We start from the raw sequence: 24,665 nt of genomic DNA, 5'->3' as shown, positions 1-24,665 counted from the left end.
CTGAATTGGCTCCTTTAAAACTTTGCCGGTAACTTTATCTCGGATTGCAAATTACTATTCGACAGTAAAAACTAGGGTCACCAAGTTCAGTTTTGAAATATAAGCAAGTAAAGACGAAAGATATGGTGTTTTTGGAGAGCTTTCATGTTATCATGGTAACCTATTACGTCGCAATAGTGGGCGCAGCGATATTCACTGCTTATAAGAAATTCTTTTGATATTCAAATTTTGCCAACCACAGAACAAAAGAACCTTTGTTTCGACAGCCAATAGATCTCTGGTTGACACATTAATGACAATAAGTGACGAAACGGTGAGTATCGCTATAATAGGCCTTTTGCAACAAACGATCACATGGTACAAAATCCGCCATGCTGGAGGGCAAGCTCATTATCATTCCCCCCCTGGGACATTAAAACAAAGGCAAGTCAAGCTTGACTGGTTCAGGTCTCTGTTTTTTTAATGTTTCAGTGGGGGAATAATAATGAGCTTGCCCTCCAGCATGGCGGATTTTGTACCATGTGATCGTTTGTTGCAAAAGGCCTATTATTGGTGCTTGTTATGGTACCACAACATTGCTGTTACGTGACCCAGTCTGGTAGTTATAATCGTTCTAATAAGGTCTCTTGAAAGTGGTGAAACTGGTACCAGCTACCTCAGTTAAGGACGGTGCCTGCTATTGTTATTGCGCATACGTTCTGCGCATCTCTAGATACTCGGGTTTCCTATCGGTAGTGCTTACAAATGCAGGGATAGTTTTGCGCGGTTTAAAACTGTGCCAAGCATTTTTCAGAGATAATTAAGCTTCAATTTGGAAAAGAATGCTACACATTGCTTTGTATTTTAAAGCTATTCACAAATGTTGTTCATCACTTATCTATGAAAAATGTGTGGTTACCCCCAATTACCATCTCATAAACCTGGAATAGAGTTGTAAGCATCCTGCGGGGAAAGGCCTGGGGACAAGTTGGAAGCCATTTCACCGCACCTGTCACCTCGTTCATCGACGTTCAGGATTCTTCGTATTTCGTGGCTTCAATATACTGGGTAAAATTAACTTTGCGTCGATCAGTACCTTTGATTTGTTCTTCTAATTTTTCTTTTAATCGGTGTCAATTATTTAGTTTATCTTTCGGAAGCTATAGCCCATTTCGTTCCTTTGCAATCGACCATTCGCATTTCAGGTCATTTCATAACAATCAGTCTGAAAACAATGAACGCCGGGACGTGCAAGTACTCTGAACTTGAGAAGGAAGTACAAGACGTGAAGCTCTTGCAGGAGTCCCTTCGTTTACAAGAGGGAGACTTTTCGCAACAAATACAAGCCCTCCGAGCCCTGAGCGAAATACTCTCGCAGAATAGTAAGTTGATATGTTTGTTGCTTTAAAAATGCACCTCGCCTTTTTGGTCATTTTTTTGAGGCATTAACTCACTGCTGATTTGTAGTGGCTTATCTATTAAGCAAAGGGTCAAGTGAACAAAGAAACCATTTCTTAAGGTTTGAAAGGGTTTCCTTTCGTAAGATACATTACGTTACTCTCAATATGCCATTCTTAGGGAGAATGTAAGCTTATTTAAATAAGTTTGTGTTTGTTTCCTTTTTGTGCACCTCGCTGTTTTGCGTAGCACAGTCGTGACCTCCTTTTCAGTTTTCAGAATAAAGTTATGCTGCGAGTGGAATCACCTCGGGCACCCAGGGTAATATATTAAGCTCCTATTTTGTAAGCATGGGAAATAGAGAAAGAGAAAAATGGTTATTGACATCATTGTTTAAACCAGTGTTAATTTTATTTCAACCATGCAAAATGTCAGTAGTCTCTTAGAAAAACATTATCGTATTTAGCTTTTTGGCCTTTTATCCTTTTAGCCTAAAATATTTAGGAGTCATGTTTATTCATTTTTTTTTGTTATGAGACTAAATTGAACTCTTCTTCAATTATTCATTGTTTTTTCCTCTTATTTCATTTAGGAAGAGCACAGGACTACTTTTGTTCAACACATGGACTGGAATATGTATTTAGCCTTTCCAAAACAGTAAAGGAAAGTGACTTATCCCAGGCAGCTTTGCGTACTTTGGCTATGGCCACCGAAGGGAATGGTAATCAAATCAGTGTGTCTCAGGGCGCTTTCCATTTGACAGAACTGACCGGCCACACCAGGCATTTGGAAGGACTAACTTAAATTTACACTGCATTCAAATTAACACTCTTTGAGGATGATATACAATCCTCCGGAAGAATGCAGGGGATTATCATGCAAGTGTTCCTTCAAATTGTTGCATTTCCTTTGCAAACTGATGGGTCTGGCCGGCCAGTTCTGACAAAAGGAAAGCGCCCTAAGTTGCAAGTAATAATATGTCAGGGCTAAAACTTGGCAGTCACCAAGGTTGCCTGTGGCGACTTTAAGACATAACAGGGTAATCAAGAAGTGAGGTTTAATCGCCCAATACGCCTTACTCGCAAATGGCCACCATTAAAAAAATTTTTGTTTGCTTGCAAATTATCCATTGTTGCCTCGTTCAAGGTTAAATATTCCTTCATTGCATTTTAAGCTTAAGAACAAGGCAACGAGGGCTACTTTGCAAGAAAAGAAAAGAATACTAAAATAGCGATCATTTTGGAATAAGGTGTATATGTGACAACGATGCCAAAGAATTCAGCCCAATGTATTGCGAAGTGCAAAGTTGAAATAAAAATAAAAAAAACAAGTAGTTTAATTTGGCTACCTTTCAGTTCTTTTACCCAACTTAAATTTCACTGAATCCTGCAAACTTTTATTTCTTTTTAAGTGGAAAATTCAAAGGGGAACTAACCATTAAGAATTCTGAGACAATCCACCCATGCATCTCCACCCTCACCCAAAGTGCTTTGCTGTCATTTTAAAAATCCTTGAGACATTCAGCTTATGAAAGAGAATCTTGACTTAAGGAAATTTAATTAAGGAAACTTAATTATGTCCCAGGTGACCATGAAATCAAAGAAAGTGGGCCAGCTGGCCACCAATCACTGAAGTTAAGATTAAATAGCCCTGATATGAACGTAAATCTTGACCAGACAAAGGGTCCTAAAAAACCCTTCCTTATCTTTAACATCGCTTATGTCTAGAAACACTGGTGATAAACCCCTTCAAGTGTCTTCTTGTTAAATAACTCAACTCCTCAAGTAAACAATTTTAAAAGCATTTAATACAGCATTTTGGTTTATAGTTCACTTATAAAATTAATGTAATGTTCAACTGCTTTGTCCAATCAAGGGTGTGGTAGTTCATCACATCTATGAACAACTTATTTTTCAGCATGATTGTAAGCTGCACATCATGCGGTCATGTAGAAAGACCTTCAAATTAAGTCTCAAAAAGCCATGCAGGAAGGAGAAATATAAGTTTCCATTATAGCTGTTTTTTATTTGATTTATTATTTCAACTGGTCTGGAGAAAACATTCATAAGGAATGCTTTTTTTTTTCAAGTAAGGAGGTCTTGGATAAAAAATATAGGCAAAACCTTAATTGATTCACTGAAGGCACTGCCAATTACCTGTAGGATCACTTTGGCATGTGTTGGAAGGGGTAGATAATAGCAATCTCCAGTAATCTATTGCAACAACCTCACACTGGATCCATTAAAAGTTGGGCAAACATTCACTGGTATGCTAGTGGTCTGGGCTCGGTCTGTCCAATTGATGGTGGGCTGTGTGATGGTTGATGACCACTGTCTAGATGTAGTTGACTTTTGATTTTAGTGGAACATGATGTAAAACTGGTAACAAGATGAAGAAGAGGGACATTTATAGCTTTCTTGAAGCTAATACTTTGTCCAGTTCAAAATGTAGGTGCTAATCACTTCCAATATTTATAGCAAATTCAGTATTCAAGTGTTGTGGTTTTGTTTCCAGACATTTCTCAAAGAGCCCTGACAAAGGCCAGTGTATTTCACATGCTGCGATCCAATCTAAATGCTAAGAAGAGTACTATAACTACCGCATCATCAGCCTTCCTTCTTCTGACAATTTGTGCTGATAATGGTAAAGTATTGAAATTCTTATGCCGCACATGAAATTCAATTCGAAAAAGGAAAGGAAAGGAACTGTATTTGTAACTATCAAATATTCTAGCGCTGGAGCACTACATCACTGGGACACTAGGCCCAAGTGACTTACTAAAGAAGGAATGAAAATTCCCCTAAACAATTAACATGAGATTTGCATGTTTTACAATTGTCAGTTGAAGGGCAAAATCTTGCAAGAGAAACAAAGTGTTTACAGAGCTTGTGTGACCTGTTTAAGTAAGTACCTAATCTTTTCCTAAATTGCTTATGAAGTAAACTTACTTTAATATTTAACTCGATCACCTCTGTCATTTAATTTCTGCAAATTTAGTATTATGCCTTAAAACTAATTTGTACTCCGAGAATGGTGGTATCAGTCTTTGTGGAAGTAAGATTTTTGTATTTCTGGCAAGTACCAGTTTGCCCGAATTTTGACTCTTTTTCGTGCGTGTTTGTTGTACACAGATGAAATTGCTTTTGTACTAGTATTTTTTCATTTTATCAGCTGCATGCTTGAGGCCAATTTTGTTGGTTAATTTTCAATCAAGGCTTTTTTTATGTTACCAGGAGCAGTCTTCCAATTCACAAAGATCCACCATTTATAGTAAATACAGAACAGTGGTTTAGTAACGTGGAGGAAGGTTGCATTCAGCTTTGGAAAGCTGTGGTAGTAGCTTTACAGTCCCTACTTCAAAATCCACAAAATGGTTTGTAGTAATTAAATTTTTCATTTTATCACCCTGCTTTGCGTCATCCAAGGTAGCTAAAAGCTAAAAAAGGTAGAATACCTTTTTGAAATTGCACCAGGCTTTAGATGTGGTTATTCAGAAGTAAGTTAATCAAAACAATCCAGTAGATCAGACCCTGAACATTGTCATTTTCAGTGTTTATCTTACAGTACAATTTTATATTTTGGTTTGAAATTTTTTATGGTTATGCTATTCTCTTGCAAGTGATTGTGCACAGGGAACCATGCCAGTAGGGATATCATATCAGTACAAATAGATAAAATTTGTATCCCCATGCAGTCATGTGAAGTGCTGTTTGTTACATAGAAAACACAAATCAAAATCTGAATCTCATCTCAGTTTTGTATTCATTTAAAAGCACTTGACTGAAAAAAGGTTTCTTTTAGTTTCACCATCTTCATATTTTGAAGTCAATCCTTTTTCTTATTTTTTAAAATGACAGTTTAATTAAGTACACCAACGGCTGCAGGACTCCACACATGTACAGGATCATCATAATATTATTTGTCGACAAGTCTGTAACCACTATGAAAAAGAGTATCTTCACTTTGCACTAAGAAGATATTGTGTTTTAGGAACAAGAAAAATCCTGGTATTTCATCAGTATCTACCGGTATATAACAAAGAGCATAATTAAGCTCTGGTTTATATTTAGGTTTAATCCCTACTTAACTATGCATTTGCAGATTTTGTGGCTCTTCTGTCAGACGTACTTAAGGGCACATCCATTCTTTTTGCAGCTGAAAATCAACTCATTTGCTGCAGACTCCTTCCATCAATAGTGAATCTACTTCATTTGGCAACTAAACAACAGAACATCATAATACCAACAAATGCACTTCTTGGAGCTATTGTTTCTGGAAACAGTTAGTGGCACTTTTCTTTCAATCTCCAGATTTCGTTTCGGGCATTTGTTTCAAGTATGATTGTGCCACAGTTTAGTTTTTTTTTTTTTTTTGTAATTCAGGTGAATGTCAGTCCAAAGTGCGACTTCTGGGTGGACTACGTGCATTAATAACTGTCCTGAAAGAGTTTGTCAGAGACAAGCAACCCTCAGATGAAATCTTGTATTTTGTTGAACATGTTGTGAACACCATAGGATCATCCACAGCTGGTCATGGTAGGTCTCTCTGCTATATTACCGTATGTATCGCCATATAAACAAGACGCTCCGTTAGCGTAAACTGGGCTGCCTGTGGTACATGTTACACAAAAACAGATGGCTCTGAGTTGGGTGGTATTGAAGGTGCTAAAACTGGATTTTCCTAGGGGCAATGCTGGATGGGCCAATCTGGAAATAAAAGAAAGAAAACAACCGAGGAATTCAATAGGTACTCGTGGTAACTCCTAAATTAGGAGGAGCAGGCCAGGGACTCAAGCTTGAATACGACATATTTCTCATCATCCTGGGAGCCTCTCAGTCGTGAAACGAAATACCACTTATTTTTGGAATAGCTTCTTGTTTGTAAATAATTTCTGCATCAGTTAAATTTGATCAATAATGTAAAAATTCACCTTTAAAGAAATACTGTTGGCTTCATTTTACACTAGAATGACTAAACAAATATTTTCTTACGAGCAAAATTATGGCTACCTGTTAATCATTTACACAATACAAAATGGCTAACAATTCGTATAATAACAGTGATTTAGTAATACATAGACAAGTAAAAACAAGCGATATAATCTCCCGACGTTTTGGAGACTTCATGACGCCATTATCAAGGGTACAAATAAGAGTAAAATTAACAAATGCGAGTTCAAGAGTTACAACTAATTTACATTGCGGAGGTGGCCACACAAATACTTTAGCACGGATAGAATCCGTTTGCACGTTCAAACTCGGTGTTAATTGTTTGATGTAAAGCATCTCGTTGACAAGACAATCGAATTTCTTCATGTATTCCTTGAGAACTTTGAAACAGCTAAGGAGGTCCTCAGGGACAGCACCCGCGTGGTCGTTGTCATAGTGCTTGCGTACTGAAGATGAAGTGCTTTTATGGCCATCCACGCGGGCATATAAATGCCCGCGCGTGTAGCCAACATAGCTCCCTGTATCACACAGAGTACAGCCTTGTCAATAGATTGAGTATAATAAACAGTTCATAATATGTCTGTTTAATAGTAATATTATTCATCGAATAATAACATTATTGTTTCCATTATTTGATAATATTGTAATAGAATATGTATTTTTTGAATTCCAATGTGTATGTTATTATGGGTGAGAATAAAGCCCCGTCCGCATGTATCGGGATATTTTTGAATCTGCAACTGTTTCTTTCCGGATACGCCTTCCGTCCACACCTATACGGCGAATTCGTTGGCGAATCCGGAACTTTTGAATACGCTCTCCAGAGTGGACATTTTTGAATCCGCTATGAATCCGGAACCGTGTGGACGCCAAATCCGGAATTTATTTTATCCCAAGCACATAACAAGATCGAGCCCAGTTCCTTGCCGTGAAATCAATGCTCAAGTTGGCTGCCGAGTTTCTGCCGAGGGCAATATTATTTCTTTATGGCGCAAGCTCTGTTACCTTTGTTTCCTTGAAGAGTCTTGAGTACCAGAGTGAATGCGGATACGTTTCGGATATATGTGGACGGGTAAATTCGATTTGAATACGCTGCGTGCGGATGGGAATATTTGTGAATCTGCAAAAAAAAAGTTGCGGATTTAAAAATATCAGAGGACACCTCGTATATTATATTTTTACATTTTTATTCATGTCAACTATTATTTTACTTCATTACTTTTTCCCTCCATGTTATGTGTACTTCTAATTCTCATCATTGAACTTGATAATGTTTGAAGAGCTGCGGAAACACCGTGACGAACTTTCATTGTTATGGTAAATTGTTATTGAAAGAATGTATATTCGTATAAAATCGCAAACTCACTCGTTCGCTTCGCTCACTAGTTGGTTTGCGATTCTTCATAACTCTTGAATGAAAATCGTACGTGGGAATATACTTCACCAATCGTGAAGTAATCTCTGTATCTCTCCTGGTGAGATAGTTTAGCCTGCGAAGTATGTACCCAGACAGTACCGTGTATATTCTTGGTAAGGGAAAGGCCACATATCATATTTAAATGTACCTGCGGACACGTTGAGGGCGTCTGACTTAAGGTGACTACTAGCTCGAGCTGTTCTGGGCAGTTCATTGTTTAACTCCTCAGCATTGGTTATTTGTGATAACTGATTTTGCCCGGACATCAGTTTGGTCGACTTCATTCATTCATTCGTGTATTCACTCGTTCGTTCGTTTGTCATTTCATACATTTTTTTATGCCTTTAATTTAAGGAATGTGCCAGGAGACTACAGCAGACCTTGGGCTGGTGTCGTTACTCGTGAAGTGTTTAGACATGAGTTCGTGTCCAGGGCTGAGTTCTGCGGCAACACGGCAATTTCGAACAAAATGTGTATTGACCCTCTCCATCTGTGTTGACCATTGCGGTAAGCAGTTCAATTCAGTGAGTCGTCAATAGAGAGACAGTAAAAGATCATTTGTTAGTGCAAGCTAGGTCTCTTTTCCTCCGAATTCTTGAATAAGCCGTAAAATCACACGATGCAATTAATAGGCAAGATTTTAACATGCGGTAGCTTCATCCAGGAGTTTTCTGATGAAGAGATGTATTTTTGGAGCAACTACAGAATATAGGGCCACATTCGAGACCTGTGCAAGTACTGGTTCGTTTGGCTCGGCAGTGGATGAAAGAACGAGTCGTATAAATATTGGGATCTGTTTAACTGGTGGCTCGTTTGGCTAAATAGTGACTCGAGGATACTCGCAAAAAATCCGAGTCCTGTTTTGCAGCAGTCGAACGTACGACCTTCCGATTTCAAGTTCGGATGCTCTACCACTGCGGAGCAACAGGAGACTCGTGGGAGTTATGCCATTAAACTAGGATCAGATGACCATTGTACTGCTAGGACTGAAATTGTCGAAATTGTGCATTTTTGCTGTTGTAGTGGATAAGATGGCACATATTTTAACCCCTGTAAATGAAATGAAGAGATGTATTTTTTTAATGGTGACTATATCCCTATCATCTGTTGCCTCGTACAAACACGGTGTATGACGCAGTTGCACTGAATTGTTCGGTTTCAGAGAGGAACCAGCAACAGCTTCTTCAGCGAGGAGGTGTAAAATTGTTGATTGAGCTTCTAACTCAAGAACAGGTATCATTAATTAATAAAAAGAGTATAGTCGGACAAACAAAGAGTATTATCGTATTTTCCGACTCGGCCATTAGCTAACAATTGCTAACAGTGGTTGGTGCTCTATGTGTGGGCTAGCATGAATTATTAGCCCAATTTTAAGGACGTGAATGCGAGATGAGTGGGCGTAAAATCTCAAGTGACCAACTGGGCAAAAGCGAGGGCTTATGTAAGTTAACGAATGAACGACTCCATTATTGAAGGTGGCAAAATCCAACCGTGGGAGTTTGGGAGGTGTTTGAAAATATTAATAGGTTTCCCGTTTCTTAACCCTGAAGTGCTAAACTAGAAAAAAAGGGACCAGCGAGGGAAATTCTCAGTATCTGAAAGCCGTTAATGCTTATGAATGTTCTAATCACGTTTCGTTCTGTAGTGTGGATGGGGCTATGTCACGTTATTTTAAGGTGTTTAGGGGAAATCTTTAGTTAATCACGAGTTTAGAACTCGAAAATTGTAATGTGGAATTCCTTTCCTGATAAAATTGTCGTTGCATCACAAACAAGATGATTCTGAGGAAAAACCACCTTTATCCTTGCAATTTTCCATAAACTTGAAAAACGACTGGCCCACTTTTTTCGAGATTACCCAAATGCAATCCGTTTCAGTCTTGTCCATTTGTGTCGATTTATGCTTTCTTTCCTTTAGCTGTATTTATTTTATGTTGTTTAACAGATTTAAGTGGCTATTGCAATGTTTCATTCTACCTTTTAAGCATTTTGGGTGGACATTTTGCTGTGACTGAGCCCCTTTAACTCGAAGCAAAGTGTTTCCTCGTTACAAGCGTTCTTTAAACATCCTTATCTCTTCTCAGTCAGAGGAATTTAGGAGAATCACTATATTTGTCCTTCATTGTATCACAAGGAACAACCAAGGTATTTTATGTCAAACGATAACTGGGCAAATTATGACCATATTCTCATAGCGGCATTCAATGTGAATTAACTGATTGTTCGTTCGTTCATTCCTTCACTCACTCTTTCATTCATTACATAATTTCGTAATATATTTATTTATGGTTGCTTTCTTTCAAAACCGAAACCGTCATACTGTCGGAGAATATTTCTTAGGACGTGATATTAGTTTGACCCATTTTTGTTCTCACAGTGGCGAGACAGCCGGCTGCGCGAAGCATTGTCCAGGGTTGCCAAACGTTGAGATTTAAGACGAGTTGCAGAAACCTTTTGAAGGAAGAAGAATCATCCATTATTGTTAATGACCTTTTCAGACATTCCAACTAAAAGTTGTTTCGCAACGTTCTGTGTCATCAGCCATGAATTGCGCCTTTGACCTAATCGGATTATTTACCATTCACAAGCGGAAACCGATTGGTACTAGGTTCGTTCAAATGATAAGCAGAAACTCCCTTATGTTAATGGGAAATTCAGTTGGGATCAGCGTGTACCATTTACACAGTTCGTTCAAATCAGACAAGTTTACCGATCACGAAAGAGGCTGGAGAGAGTCAAAATCATGGGGAAATACAAATAATAAACACGTTTACCGTTCGGAAATTTCGGTTGGAAATTTTGGACTGCCTTTCAAGACGTCCCGAAAATTTCGGAAATTTTCCTATCACGCTCAACTTAATGGCCTTACCATTTATATTTCAACCGAAATTTCAGAAACTTTTCGGTAAATGGTAAACAACCAAAAACAACTTCCAAGAAACGTTGCCCAGTGTACACCTGGCAAACAAGTTGACTCACCACTCGCATCAAATGTCTTCTCAGTTGGAACTATTAAATCAATATCAGGTGTAATTCTAATACTTTTCAAGCTCGCAGGTTTCGATTCAAGAAATCAATATCTTACTCTAATTTGACTTGCACCGAAGGCACCAAAAACTTCTAGAGACATCGATGCCATGTTGGTTGTTTTAAAGGGAATTTCCCATCGAGAGAGCCATTATTTTTAATTTTGTGCCGAAAAATTAACATGCGCTCTACAGATATGAGCAATTGTGATCAATGTGGCAGAAACGTGCTTGTCTTGCAGATGATGGGAAAATGGCTGTTACTGATTGTTCTAACCAGGATGATATCTCAAACGAAAGAATGGAGGTAATTAAAAAAGAGTTTTAACTTGGTGTTGAGTTTTTAAATCACCAAGATAAGTAAGCCCACAATAAAAGGATGACTATACTTCGAGCCTTTTAACGTGTCATTCGTGCCCCAATCATAATCATCTTTCTTTGCTAAGAGGATCCGGTGACATGTATCAAAATGACACTGATATTCTAGAGATTATCTAAGCAAATCGAATTAAGCTCGGGTGGTGTATGTATAAAAGGCATTTTTTCGACTTCTCTAGCTACTTTGCCAACCCTGATTTTCTTTAACTTTTTTATCATCCCGCCTTGACTTGTGCTTTGTTATATCTGCTTTGTAGATTTCTTTTTTAACTCGAGAGGCCGAAACTCAAACCGAAGACAGCGCTGACCGTAGCACTCAGGGTGCTTGCATAGCTCAAAGCGGTGACAGGCTCACTAAGGTGTGTGAAAAATAACATCATGAGAGGCGTTTCCGTCAGTTTCTAACACAGTAAAACTGTTACCTTTCCTTTCAACAAAATGAAGCGATGGCGTCATCTATTCACCTTGGCTTAATTGACTAATTGTCCGACAACTTCAAAACTTTAAAATTCAGTCCAAAACAAAGGGCATCATCTCGAGGCTCTGGGGAATAAACTCATACAAATCCTTCTATTTGTTCCCCAGAGCCTCGAAATGACGTCTTTTGTTAAGGATTGAATTTTAATATATCGAAATTGGTCTATTGTTTTGTTTTTCAACTGGTATGACCAAAATCGCTTGACATTATTTGGCTAAGACAACGCAACACCACTTTAAATTAGACATAATAATTGAAAAATTAAGACTTACCAGTAAGTTGAAGTTTGATTGTAATTCTGAGTCACCAACTGCTACAAGGGATCAAATGAGATTGCATCACGCATGCGCAATTCAGTCTTCAAAGCTCGAAATGTGAATGTCGCTAAGCCGGGAGATGCACCACATTCTCTCTAGTACTAGATGTTGTTGTAAGCATGTAGCAAAGTGATAATCAGTAAATAATCACTGTGCTAGGGAGGTTTACTCTAGCCCAGGGTGAGCATGTGATCCCTTGTGGCACTTTACATGTTGATCTGCTTTGTTTAATGTGCTCCAGAAAGGCAAACTCAAACTACGTTTCTCCCTATTTCATGTACTGTTTGTCTAGCATTGATAAACTGAGCCCCAGGGTCAGGTCTCCACGACACATATTTTGCAATCTCACATTTAAGTCTAGAGGCAAACAGTTCAATTTCAAACATCCCTCATCCTGTCTGTACAGCAATGGACAATCTCTTAAGGTAATGACCATTCTGTGGACTCTTGAAGTGCTCTAGATTCCTTGTCTGCTGGAATGTTTTCAGACCCTGGAACGTGAGGGACACTGAGCCAAATGTTGTGGCGTATGCACCAGTCCTATATCACGGTTGCTATGCCAATGCATTGTAGCGATTTAATGCCGCCCATTGCATTTATGTATGATACTGTACAAGTGTCGTCTGACTGAACAAGTATGTGTCTCCCACTACAGTCAACACAAAGGGATTGTAATCCCAAAAGAACAGCTTCTGGTTCAAGATAATTTATATATTGATTTCCTTGTTCCTCACAATTCCAAAACCCTCCGGTAGAGGTTTCTTCACATACCGTTCCCCAATCTAGGTTTGATGCATCAGTCGTTAAAATGAGGCCAGGGCTCCCATGGCAAATGGGTTTTGATGTAGTCAGAGGATGATTTGCCCACCAAGTCAGTTCTTCTCTACACTGGGTAAATAGGACCATCGAAGAATCAAAGTGCCCTTTATTTGCACAGAGTGCCTCGATTTTGTCAAGTTCCAGTTCCCTGTAATGCAAATTTCACAGCCGGAAAACTTGAAACAAGGAGCGGTAATCTTTCACAAGCAGATCTAACTTTCCTAGCTTCGCCTCAGTGAGGGCCACTCTCATGGTAATACTGTTAAGTACAAATCCCAGAAATTCCGATTTTGCTGCGGTTGAAACACATACTTCTTAGGGTGAACCGTGAAGCCAAGGTTTTGAAACGAGCAAACAGTATCCACTACATTTCTGTGGCGAGAATCAAAATTCTGGCCCGTGAGTAGAGAGAGTCATCAATGTACCCCATACAAATATGCCCGGTGGATCGCTAATGGGCATAAACAGCCTTGCGAATGTTAGTGAAAATGCGGGGTGCAGATGATAACCCATTTGGTAAGCATGTGAATTGATAATATTTCCCTTTCCACTCAAACGTGAGGAATTTGCTATCTTCCTTTGCTATGGGGACGGAGTAATTATAATATGCATCTTTAACATCTACAGATGCCATAAAGCATCCAGGTCGGATTAGCTTGCGGCTGTATGGAAGGAGTCCATTTTAAAATGATGCAAGTCAACAAATCCATTGAGCGGTTTAAGATTCAGTATCATTATTCTAGGACTCTCCTTTTAGGGGCGCATAAATATATTTGAAGGAAGCCCATCAGGCACAAGGTGCATTATTTCAATGACTTTCTTGCCCAAAATTTTAGCAATTTCTGCATCAATAATCAAGGTCTCAGCCTGGGAGAAGTATGTCTTATTAGGCTCACGTGACTGTTTTGGGGACTCGTCCTCAAACTCAATGTGATATTGTTTTATGTCATCCAAGATAATTGGGTCATTAGTCAGCGACTCCCAAAAGGTCACGCGGTGTTTCACCTGTCCTACCGTAAAATCTGTGAACCCTTTAGTGTAGGTCATCTAAATTAATGCTTTGCGCAACATTGGTTTTTCTCACCTAGTTTCTACTGCAACTTGTGGGAGTTCTTGTGATTGCTCACCTTAATGCCTGGGTTGATGCCCGGCCATGTCCTTAAAAAGGCCCTTAAATGCATTGATGCGGTTGTTTGGTGGCCGGTCATAAGGTTTAGACCGCTGTGATCTTTCTGCATTTGTTGTCCCGCTCGTTTTACATCGGACATTTCCTTGAGGTATTTCGACAAATCATCGCCAAAGAACTTGGTCGATGGTTTTATTTCGTCTTTACACAGTCTAGTGTAAGAGGAATTAAGATCTGGCTTGATGATTTCTCGTCATTTCATGTTCAGTTTCCATTGAGCATGGCCAAGGAGAGCATTGCTATCCATCACGTGTGTTTTCATAGAAATATTCGCGCGTTCATCGTCTTCGCGCTTTGGATTTCTTTGACAAGCCGGTCGACTAAGATTACAAGTGAAGATATTCCATGAATTAATGCCTCCTGCACACGTTGGAAAGCCAAATCCACTGACATGTTCTTTCGAGACAATAAATCCCAATTGTTTTCGTTCACCAAAGTTGTGGTGAGTTATTTACAATTTGTTGGAGGTGGATACGTCTCGCCTCTCTCATTGACGGAACGAAATTAACCAAATCGGCGATTTTGCCGTCGATGTTGGGTGATTTTTTGTTGTTTGACAGCAACTCCTGGGTCAGGTCGCTGTTCGTTTCCGCGACAGACGGTGAGGTTTCGGACTTTAACCGCCGCTCGAGTCGAGCAAGCGATTGGCCTCGGTTAAGTCCAACGAGTCAAGGGTCCCAACTGAAATACCGTCTTCATCATTTCTGCATACCGGTCAGGTTGCAGAAGACTGTCTTCCCGCAGATTATTGAAAGCTTCGGTTTGGGCTTTCGAAGCTGTGACAAGTACGGTAGCTTGAGAGAGTTTTGTAAGCTACGCAGAATGCCCACCATTTCGATCAAGCTGTTTATCTCCTCAGTCGTGCAATTCTGATTTCCCACGGTTGTCTTCGTCCATGACCTTCAGAGAGGCGAAGTGAGAGCAGTCTTGTCGAAAATAGACAGAAAGGTTTCCAAATTTCTTCAGTGAAATTCTGTTGCTTCCAACTGACGGCGTGAAGCGATAAGCACTGACGTGCGCATGCGTGATGCAATTTCATGGGGCCCTGTGGTAGTGGTGAGGAAATACAATGAACTTTATTGAAGTGTCAAGTGTATTTAGCGCTGAGGCGCTAATTGGGGACACTGTAATGAAATCAAATTAAATTATGGGTTGGTTTTTGAGGAGAGGGGAAAACCGGAGAACCCTGAGAAAACCTCTGGGAGTAGGGGCCTTTTTATCAAATGTCCCGAAAGCTTTTCGGACCCGAAATGCTGTTTATGAATATGTCAACTGCTTGTTGAGGAAAGCCCATCTTTTCACATGTTTTCTTGATAACAAAAAGCAAACTGACTATGAAGTTTGACGACTTAAGTCCTCTTCGTTCGTGAGAATGTGACCCACGAAAATGGCCCGTAAAGTTACGGGACAAACTCAACCCACTTGTGACTCCAAGGCTGAGAAATCCAGCCCGGGTCACATTGGTGGTAGGTGAGTGCTCTCACTACTGCGCCTTCCCTGCTTACTGCTTCCTTTGAGTCCATTAAGGACCCGTCCATGGTATTTCACTTATCTAGTCATTACGTAGCTTGCGAACGAAAACGCGTAGCTATATAGGAGAGGCGAAACCCCGAGAAACGTCTAATGATAATAATAATAATTAACAATTATTCGCCGAAGGCGAAGTGATTATCGGTGAATATTCACCGATTATCACTGAGCCTGAGGCGAATAATTATTTTAGTATTAATAGACAGGTGATTATTTCAAAAAAGAGGAAAAAAAAACATTTCAACGCGAAATCATCATCACTTACGGTGGCAAAACGACTACTGGCAGCCATTTTGTCCGTCGAGGTGATTATCGGCTGATAATCCGAGACAGCGAGCCAATGAGAGCGCGCGATTTTGTATAATCACCTGTGTATTTATACTAATAAAACCTACATAAAACTACATATCTTGTGTTACAATGATACGGAAGATAAAAACTATGATAAAAATATCTACATGTATATAAATATTATAATAGTATGTCATTACAATAAATGGAGCTTAAAAATCAACCTATTTACAAAGGTGTTCATAAAACGCTCCGCATTAATTTTCGGGCGTGCGCAGCCTTTTTTCCTAAGATTATGTACATAAGTCTGGACAGGAATGATATATTTCAGTGTGTGGCAATCAGTTTATATTAATTTCTTTAAAATGTTTCCTTCTTGTTTATTTAAAAGGTTCTTTATAAAAACTGGAAATTAAATGAAACGGCGTTTTTGGCATCGTTCTAATAAATTTTGTTTAACCGTAAGATCGGACTTCGATGCCCCATAGACTGAAAGCGCATAGCTAAAATTAGGTAAAACAATAGATATAAAAAGGAGGCGTTCGTTCGTAACTGAAACCCTAACCTTCCACAATGTTGGTTACATCTTCCTGTAGGTAATATCTCCTCTCCGAGATGCTGAAACCCAGACAGATCATGTAATGGCCGAGTTGGTCAGCGCGGAACAAAGCAATGGGTGTCCTGAGATCAGCAAAATGCCGAGGAGGCAAGAGTCACAACAGACACAGAAAATGATCATGCAACAAAAGAAGCGGTGCGTATCAGTTAAAGTGCTGAAACCTCTCACAGTACCTCGGAATAGTAGTCACTCGATGATTGAATCATTTGAGCTGAAGGATGTTAAACGCAACAATTCTATGACGACGATGCCGAATACCTCTGCAGAAGGTGACCAAGTGCACTGCGTAGTATGTGTATCAAATCTTAACAGCAGAAATTTCCTTCCGACTTTAAAATCGTGTGAAACACCCTGTTTCTATCATCAAGAACTCAAACGGAAATTGAATGACTTGAGGCGGAGGAATAAGCAAGGTAAAGAACAACGCTGACTTCTCTGATATTGTTCTCTTTCTTGCACGAGTTACTGACTTGCAGAAAATCGGGCTTTACTGCAGAATACCCAGCCACATCGAAGCCGTACCTCTGAAAAGGTTGGAAACGAGGTTAGAGAGCTTATATTGAAAGTTGATACGTGGAGACGCAGTCCTTTTACTTGTTTCCATTATTTATTCTTTCTGAAGCGTCTAACAAAAGGATTTGTTTTTTAAGAGCGAAGGAGATTGATGTCCATGTATTTCTCGATCCTAAAGCACGATGCTCGAGCGAAAACAGAATGAATGTATCTTAAGAGCGATTATCGAGCGAAAGTGCTTAATAAATAATGTATTTCTCATTGTAAAAAAGAGCAATGCTCGAGCGAAACCTCGAGCCAAACAGAATGTAGTATATCAATTAAAGCGCAATGATCGAGTGAAAAACAATGATGTATCTTAAAGCGGGTTAATGAATAATGAATTAAGAATAAAGAATTTGCATATCCGCGTATCCACTTGAGAATGTACTTAGGCCCCGTCCACACGAAGACGATTGTAAACGCGAACTCTAGTAAACGCAAACTTTTTTATGCGTTTAGGCCTTCCGTCCACACGAAGACGATGAAAACGCTCACTGTAAACGCATAAATTCGAAAACGCTCTCCAAAGTTGATTAAATTTGAAAACGCCGTTTATGCGTCTTCGTGTGGACGGCCGTAAACGTATATTTTCGTAAACGCTGTGAAAACGCTGACGTCAGATGTTAGCGCCAGTCTCTTTTATCGAGTGCGTTTCCAAGATGGCGTACACACGAGTATTGAGCTGTGTCATGCTTGCGCCTATTTCAAGCATAATTGCGAGCATTCAATTGAATCTTGCAATAATCGATATACAGGAAAACTACAAAAGAAAAGACTAAACCTCTCAAGGTTGTTATCCACAACTACAAGCACTTTTACTCGAGTAAAACAAGGAAAGATTACAGCCTCAAATCGATAGCGGATGCGCGTTCGGTGTATGACAGCGTTCGGCGTTCGTTTTATGCGTTGGCGAGCGTTTTCGTGTGGACGGGTGAAAACGCTACGTAAACGATGATCGTCTTCGCATGGACGGAAATAAAAATATGGGTTTACTAGCGTTTGCGTTTACAATCGTCTTCTTGTGGACAGGGCCGTGGAATATTACACTACGGGATGGATGGTATTTTCCACTGCGTATCCACCTGTCCACTTCAGAATATACTAAGAACATTACTAGGAGATGGGTGGCATTTTCCACTGCGTATCCGCGTATCCACTTAGAATATACTTAGAACATTACTAGGGGATGGGTGGCATTTTCCACCGCGTATCCGCGTATCCACTTCAGAATGTACCTGGAACATTACATCCCCAGTGGATAGGTAGTATGTTCCACTGCGTATCCACGTATTCAGCCCCTCAGAGGTGCAGCTTCAAAGTGGTAGTGTATTCTGCAGTGACTGGGAAAGTCGATTTAATAATTCCACCCAAGATCGACTCTTGCATGGTAATCACACGTGATTACTTTTAATAATTCACTTTATTCTATGCCCAATCAGAAAGTACCTCTTTTTGGTGTCTAGGATTGGATAACGCCGGTGTGCATACAAAAGAATGTGAAAATGAATAATTCATTCTTGCATGTTTCGTTCAGTTATGATAATCAACTTTATTAAATTTTCAACCTCGGTTAATGCATTTCTCGTGCTCTGATTGGTTTACTCAGTCTCGGTTACAGCTCATATACCTTACTTTGACCTTGTATGGCAATTGATTGCGCTGTAAGCGTCGCTAAGCTAATTTTTTTTCGCCGGAAAGCGAAATAAATCCAAAGGAGTTTGGATCAATTCCGACGTTTAGAAGTACGCTAAAGGCAAAAGATGTTTTTGTGATGAGCCTGCGTTTGTTTGACCACAAGGTATTACACAACATCGCATCTTCATCAAATTTTTTCGATTTCGCTCGGATTTTCTCGTGTTTTTCGCTGTTTTACGGAATTTAATGAACAATTATTCCATTGGCGCTTGTTGGATATGGGACTGGTTATAGCCAACTCGGCGCTACGCGCTTCGTTGGCTATTCACCATCTCATATCCAACGTGCACTCATAAAATAATTAAGTAATTAACCTACCAGTGTTACAGAGGTGCGTATATTCGTGGATGGGATGTGCGGTCTTAAAGTTGGGTCTAAGCGTACTCTCTTGTATTAACATTTAAGTTCATTAAAGTTAATTTTATTGTGTGAGTTTATGAACGTGTTTTTTTTAGCTTTCGAATAAAAAAACAAAAATGGATCCATTTTATGATTTATCGTTTTGAAGGGGATAATAATCAGCAATTCGGGTACAGTGTAGTGTTAATCCCGGCAAAAAAATCGCTAAAATTTTTTTTTTTGCGTCGTTTGTGGCAATTGTAACTTTTGCATGACCCTTGAAATTGATTTGCTACCATGCAACAACTGACTTGTTGGGAAAGGCAAAGATCGAAACACAAGTGGACGATGTGACAGGTGCATTTGAAGCGTAGCAACACAGTGCTTCTTTCCCTAGTTGTCCTTCCCTAGTTTTCCTTCACACAGTTTGAGGACGAGAACGCGTGAAAGAATTTATTTCATGGGTAACACGTTGTCGTCTTTTTTCAGAATGAGAGGTCATGGTGTAGTCGCATGATGTCCCTTTCCGGGAGCTGCTGTTGGTGCACGTTTCACGTCGCACTGCAAGCTTCATTTGCCGCCGCAATTTTTTGTATAAAAAGACATAAATGATAGGATTGTAACAACATGACGATTTCGCAAAGTATGCGGGGATCGATGCCACGTCATCATTGATCACATCTTGTGGGGCGATCATGGATATCAATGATACTACGGCGTAAGGTGTCCAGGCCATAAGAAATGCCATTGTCATTAACGCAAATAAGGCCATCATTTTGCGCTCCATTTCGAAGGCTCTTTTCGTAAAGGGTGACTGTATCCCCCATGTTGTCTTTGCCCTCCATGTACTTTTGGTAACTTCGCGGAAACATTTGTAGTAAGAAGTAATGATGACACTAACTGGCAGCACATAGCAAGCTATTATCAAGCAGATGTTGTAAGACAAGTCCAGCTCATTTTTTGACTTCCATCTAACTGAACAACTTGTGCCAATTCCCTCAAGCTCAAATCCCGACCATCCACATAATGGCATTAGGCTCCAGAACAAGGCGTACAGCCACATGACCACGGAGTAACAAATTGCTTTTCTTTTGGTAAATGTCTGATTCTTTTTGCAGAGGAAAGCCAATGTGCAATTTCGTTCATATGATGCAATTGAAAGGTTCATCAGAGAAGTCAAACCGCTCCAAGTAGCAATAAACGCTGTTGCTTTACAACCAATTTACCCATAAATCCACTTTTCATTTGCGTTTGAAATGACAAGGAGAGGTAGAGATGAAATGAAGTATAGTAAATCGCTTAGCGACACGCTAGCGATAAAAATATTTGGAGCGTTCAGCAGTTTTTTGTTTTTGCAAAACACGAAACACACGAGACCGTTCAACAATACACCAACCATACAAATGATACCTGTTATGACGGCGAAGAGTAAGTAAATTAAGGCAATCATGTCTGTTCGGTCTTATTTATTTTGTTGGCAAGTGGAGGATAATCTGTTGAGAAGAAGGAAGATGGAAAAAATTCAATATTTATATTTGGAGTTGACCGGCATGAATATTCAGGCACTCGGCCATATTTAGGATATATGCGTATTTTCATCATCGTAACTTAAAAACAAGCCAGTCCAGCGTTTCAAAAAACAGATGCATATAAGCCATTATCGCAAATACAGGAAATTGGATGGCAACAACACAAGACGTAAATTGCATGCTTGTTTTTATTCTGCCCCCCGCTAAGCCTTTGGGAAACGCCGAACTGGTTCATTACTTCATTCCGCAGGTTAAAAAAAAGTCAGTTTAAATGTAAAGTTGAAAGATAAGGTATTTTATATGGCCTATATCATACCTCTACTTCTATCAGGAGATAACACGAAGATGCGCGATGAACTCCTAAATGCCTTGATAGTTCAGAGGTAGAGCGCGATCGTATTGCCATGGTGTTCCCGTCGGAATTTTTTTCAAGCTGGCTTGAAACTTGCCGAATTGCTTTTCTCTGAACACCAACGATGGTTCATTAAAATCAGGGGAGGTTGTCAGTATGAAATTTTCCTTAATTTTTGCGGGTACTTCACATGAATTTTGTCATTAGCATAATTTTAAAATAGCTTAAATTATGCTAGTTATAACAGAGGGCAAAATTACCAAATGCTGATTGGCTGAGACAAAGGGCAGTATTCATAATTTTTTTAATTGCCCCGGGCAAACGTATTTTCATTATTTTCATTTTGTAAGTGTTGTTTTTTTAGCAGGGCTGGTTTCATTGCTTTGCCGTAATTGTACAAAAATCATAACATTTCATTCAGCTGATTCGTGCGTTTGTGAAGGGACGCTTTTTTGGCAAAGGCAGGGATTAGCTCGGCCTCCCTTCTACCTTCCGCTTAATTGCAGGAACTCAGAGACAATATCGGACTTTCTCACTTGCTTTAAATACGTTTTCTTCTTACAACAGCTTTCAACCTAATGTGTTCTGTACTTTAGCGAGTGGTTCCTCAAAAAGTGCCTTGAAATTGAAAGCGTGTGTTCTTAGGGCCGATTTACACGGTACGATTTTTCTCTAATGCGAAATGCTTACGATAGGCCTACGACACGACTTACCATATGGTTGCTTTACTTTACTTTAAGAGTTCCATTACTAGGAGTTCACCTGTTTCACGACATAATAGTCCTTTTCGCTTCTTTAGTTAATTAACCCAGATGGATTAATTCCAAATAAGATATATATACTAGTCTGTCTAGCTGGATATGAAGTAATATATCAAACACGAGAAGGAGTGTTTCATCGGATATCCAAACACCGAGAAGCGAGTTGAAAAACGATGCCGAAGGCCGAGTTTTTTAACCGATTTCGAGGTGGTTGGATATCTGATGAAACACTCTTTCGAGTGTTTGATATTGCTTCTCAAAGGAACAAGTATTTTATGAGATATTTGGGATCAAAGTTGCCGAAATTTTATGCTAATGAAGACCACATATCCAAACTTCCCTCACGGTAGTGATTTCTTTTGTTTTTGGCTTATGAATTATTAATGAGATTGAGAATTGAATTTCTAACCAGGTCAGTAAACTCATGGAAGCTTCCGTGAGAGATGTTGCAACACCTTTATGATTTAGCAATGAATACTGTATTACGGTTTGTTGTGTTTTTCTAGTAAGTGCATTGTGCCTGGCAACAATGAGGTCATCAAGTTCTCCTCCTAAATATAGGAATAACTTCAGACTACTGAAAATGAATAAAAAATGGCAAACATATGCTTGAAACAGGCCTTTGTGCCATCCAGCACCATCCGTTGTGCACAATGAACTTAAAAGAAACGATAACTAAATTTCACACCTTGCTTTGCCACGCAACAAAAATATATTTTTAACGCGTCGTTACTCACAAAACAAACATTTCTTACTCACAATTTGTACTTCTTACACTCGTTTTACAGTTATTGACGCTAACTGCACCGTGAATGGCTAACCGCGAAATTGCGCAACAGCGTGCGTTTTTGGCCTTCTTAATAAAAGAAAGTGAAGTTTGCCCTTTATGTCATAAACAAGTAATCGCAATTTTCCTCGTATGGTTAAGGATCAATGTCACTTGTATTTTCAGAAGTTGGAGAAATAGCACACGTCGTTGCGCGACCAGGACAATTTCGGCATCTTTTGGAAATACGACGTGGTACTCCTCAACTTAATTATAAGAGGAAACTTGCGATTACCTATTGCACGTCTTTTTTAGCTGACTGAGGTACACTTTGCAAAACCTTAGAACTGCAAAAGGAAAACAATTACTTGGCAATCATCACAAAATAATGATGGAAACAAGAATATGATTCAGTTAAAGACGTGCGTACGTGCAGTGCCACATCTGTTACAGGCAAAGCCTGGTTTCGATATGATCGTCCCGATCACCTCAGTCGTTTCAAATAATGTTCAGAGGCGAAAGGGACGATTATATAGAAACACTTCCCAGACGATCGCTAACGACCCGGGCGACTGAGACGACCTCGATCGCCTGGATAGAACTGAACTTCCTTATAATCGTCCCTTTCGTCTCTGAACATTATTTGAAACGACTGGGGCGATCGGGGGCGATCGGGGGCGATCGGGGCGATCGGGACGATCATTTGGAAACCAGGCTTTAAATGACGTAATGAATTAAGTAGACGCTTTCTTTTCCGAATGCCAAAGTGAAACTAATAATAATTGTTGGTGGTTTACTTGTACAATATTTTCAGAACGCCCAAAAGGGGTTATGCGCACAACTTTAGGTGCCCGCTCGTTTCATGCCTCTGCGCCTGCGCTGTGGAACAGCTTGCCTGCGCACATCCGCACGATTGATTCGCTAGCGCTATTTAAGAAATCTCTTTAAGACTTATCTTTTTAAGCTAGCCTTTATTTTAGTACTGTTATTGTAATTATCTATTGTAAATAGCATCTTTATTGTAATTATCTATTGTAAATATTAGTTTTCTTGGATTGTAAAGCGCCTTTGATCATTCTATAAATGTTAAAGGGCGGCGCTATATAAGTAAATAAATTATTATTAAATTATTATTATTAAAGACTGTGCGATTTTTTCCCTGGGGTTCAGTGTCGGTTTAAAGTGGATTCACGAGAACCGGCAGAGGCTTACAACATCTTAAAGATTCGACTCGGATTCGACTCGAACTCGAATTGAGTCGAATCGTATCGCTTTTAGTCAACTCGTCTTGATGGCAGTCGATTCGCGATACACTTAGAAAAAAGTACATTAAGACAGTGAAAGAGAATACTTGTAAATTTTGACGATTCGACTCGAATCGTGTCGTTTTCAGTCGAATCGTCTTGCTAGCGGTCGATTCGCGAAACACTTACAAAAGAAAAACTCAGCAAGACAGCGAGAGAGGTTGTATGTAAATGTTGACGATGCGACTCGAGTGGAATAGACCATATTTGTATTCTCGGTATTGGACTGGAACTAGCTTGCAATGGAGGCTAATGCGGGGTAATCTTTTCAAATGCAAATACTTTTAATATATTCCCCCGCATTATCCTCCATTGCAAGCTAATTCCAGTCCAATACTGAGAATACGAATATGGTCTATTAGCGTTGGATAAATTCTGCTCGTAATATGGCGTATCCCTTTCACCGCCAAGGGCTTCCCCATTGATGAATAAAATCGTCTGGCATACTCAGAGTAGAATCTATAAATGTAAATGACATTTATGGCGGTGAAAGGGTTATTCTGCCTGCCGGTAGTGCTCTAGAAAGTCGCTTATTCTGCTCGGAAACCTAAATTCTTCTCAAATTCTGCTCGGTGCCACCCAAATTTTTGGCCCTTTGGCCATTTATATTTTCCTTAATATGGAAAGGAGCCTTGGCCTAATTCCTAATACTGATTACACGTTCATTATAATACATAGATTTAGCCAAGCCTAAGATCGGCGCTCCCGTTTCTAACCAGCAATATATTGTTTATGGAAATAATTATGCTTTTGCATAAAGTACAAAATTAATCGGCATTAGTGTGTACATTTTACAGTGATCAAACCTCTAAACAAACAAGCCTTGCAAACTATAACTAGCAATTGTAATCAAGTGTAATCAGCACTTTTCTGAGGATACATGCCGATCCGAGGAGTGCTGACTTTTGCATCGTTCTTGTTCGGTCCTTAATTCCTAGTTGCTCCAAGTGGCCTGTCAGCTTCTTTGACACTGAACCC

At 39.5% G+C, this 24,665-nt stretch overlaps 2 protein-coding genes across 3 annotated transcripts; one reads left to right on the top strand and one right to left on the bottom strand.

Annotated features, from left to right (window-relative positions):
- Positions 1-481: 481 nt before the first annotated feature.
- Positions 482-19,348, top strand: LOC138042892 (telomere repeats-binding bouquet formation protein 1-like). 2 transcript variants are annotated; one of them, XM_068888944.1, is made up of 14 exons: positions 482-1,047; positions 1,185-1,361; positions 1,970-2,098; positions 3,892-4,020; positions 4,220-4,280; positions 4,611-4,750; positions 5,533-5,658; positions 5,760-5,912; positions 8,098-8,250; positions 8,906-8,976; positions 9,827-9,887; positions 11,011-11,075; positions 11,404-11,505; positions 16,364-19,348. In XM_068888944.1, the coding sequence occupies exons 2-14, from the start codon at positions 1,214-1,216 to the stop codon at positions 16,814-16,816; spliced, it is 1,791 nt and encodes a 596-aa protein (XP_068745045.1). In that variant the 5' UTR covers positions 482-1,047; positions 1,185-1,213; the 3' UTR covers positions 16,817-19,348. The 2 variants fall into 2 exon arrangements, with proteins under 2 accessions (XP_068745045.1, XP_068745044.1); XM_068888943.1 differs by having other exon boundaries at positions 483-1,361; positions 16,364-19,347.
- A 38-nt stretch (positions 19,349-19,386) lies between these two features.
- LOC138042893 (parapinopsin-like) lies at positions 19,387-20,993 on the bottom strand. The gene is made up of 2 exons (XM_068888945.1): positions 20,821-20,993; positions 19,387-20,468 (listed from the first exon to the last, which is right to left on the bottom strand). The coding sequence occupies exon 2, from the start codon at positions 20,141-20,143 to the stop codon at positions 19,394-19,396; it is 750 nt and encodes a 249-aa protein (XP_068745046.1). The 5' UTR covers positions 20,144-20,468; positions 20,821-20,993; the 3' UTR covers positions 19,387-19,393.
- Between the last annotated feature and the right edge of the window lie 3,672 nt (positions 20,994-24,665).

This window comes from Montipora capricornis, chromosome 3 (genome assembly GCF_036669925.1).
Source record: "Montipora capricornis isolate CH-2021 chromosome 3, ASM3666992v2, whole genome shotgun sequence".
Classification (NCBI taxonomy): Eukaryota; Metazoa; Cnidaria; class Anthozoa; order Scleractinia; family Acroporidae; genus Montipora; species Montipora capricornis.
Note: the sequence above shows the minus strand (reverse complement) of the source record. Positions and strands in the feature narration are given on the sequence as shown.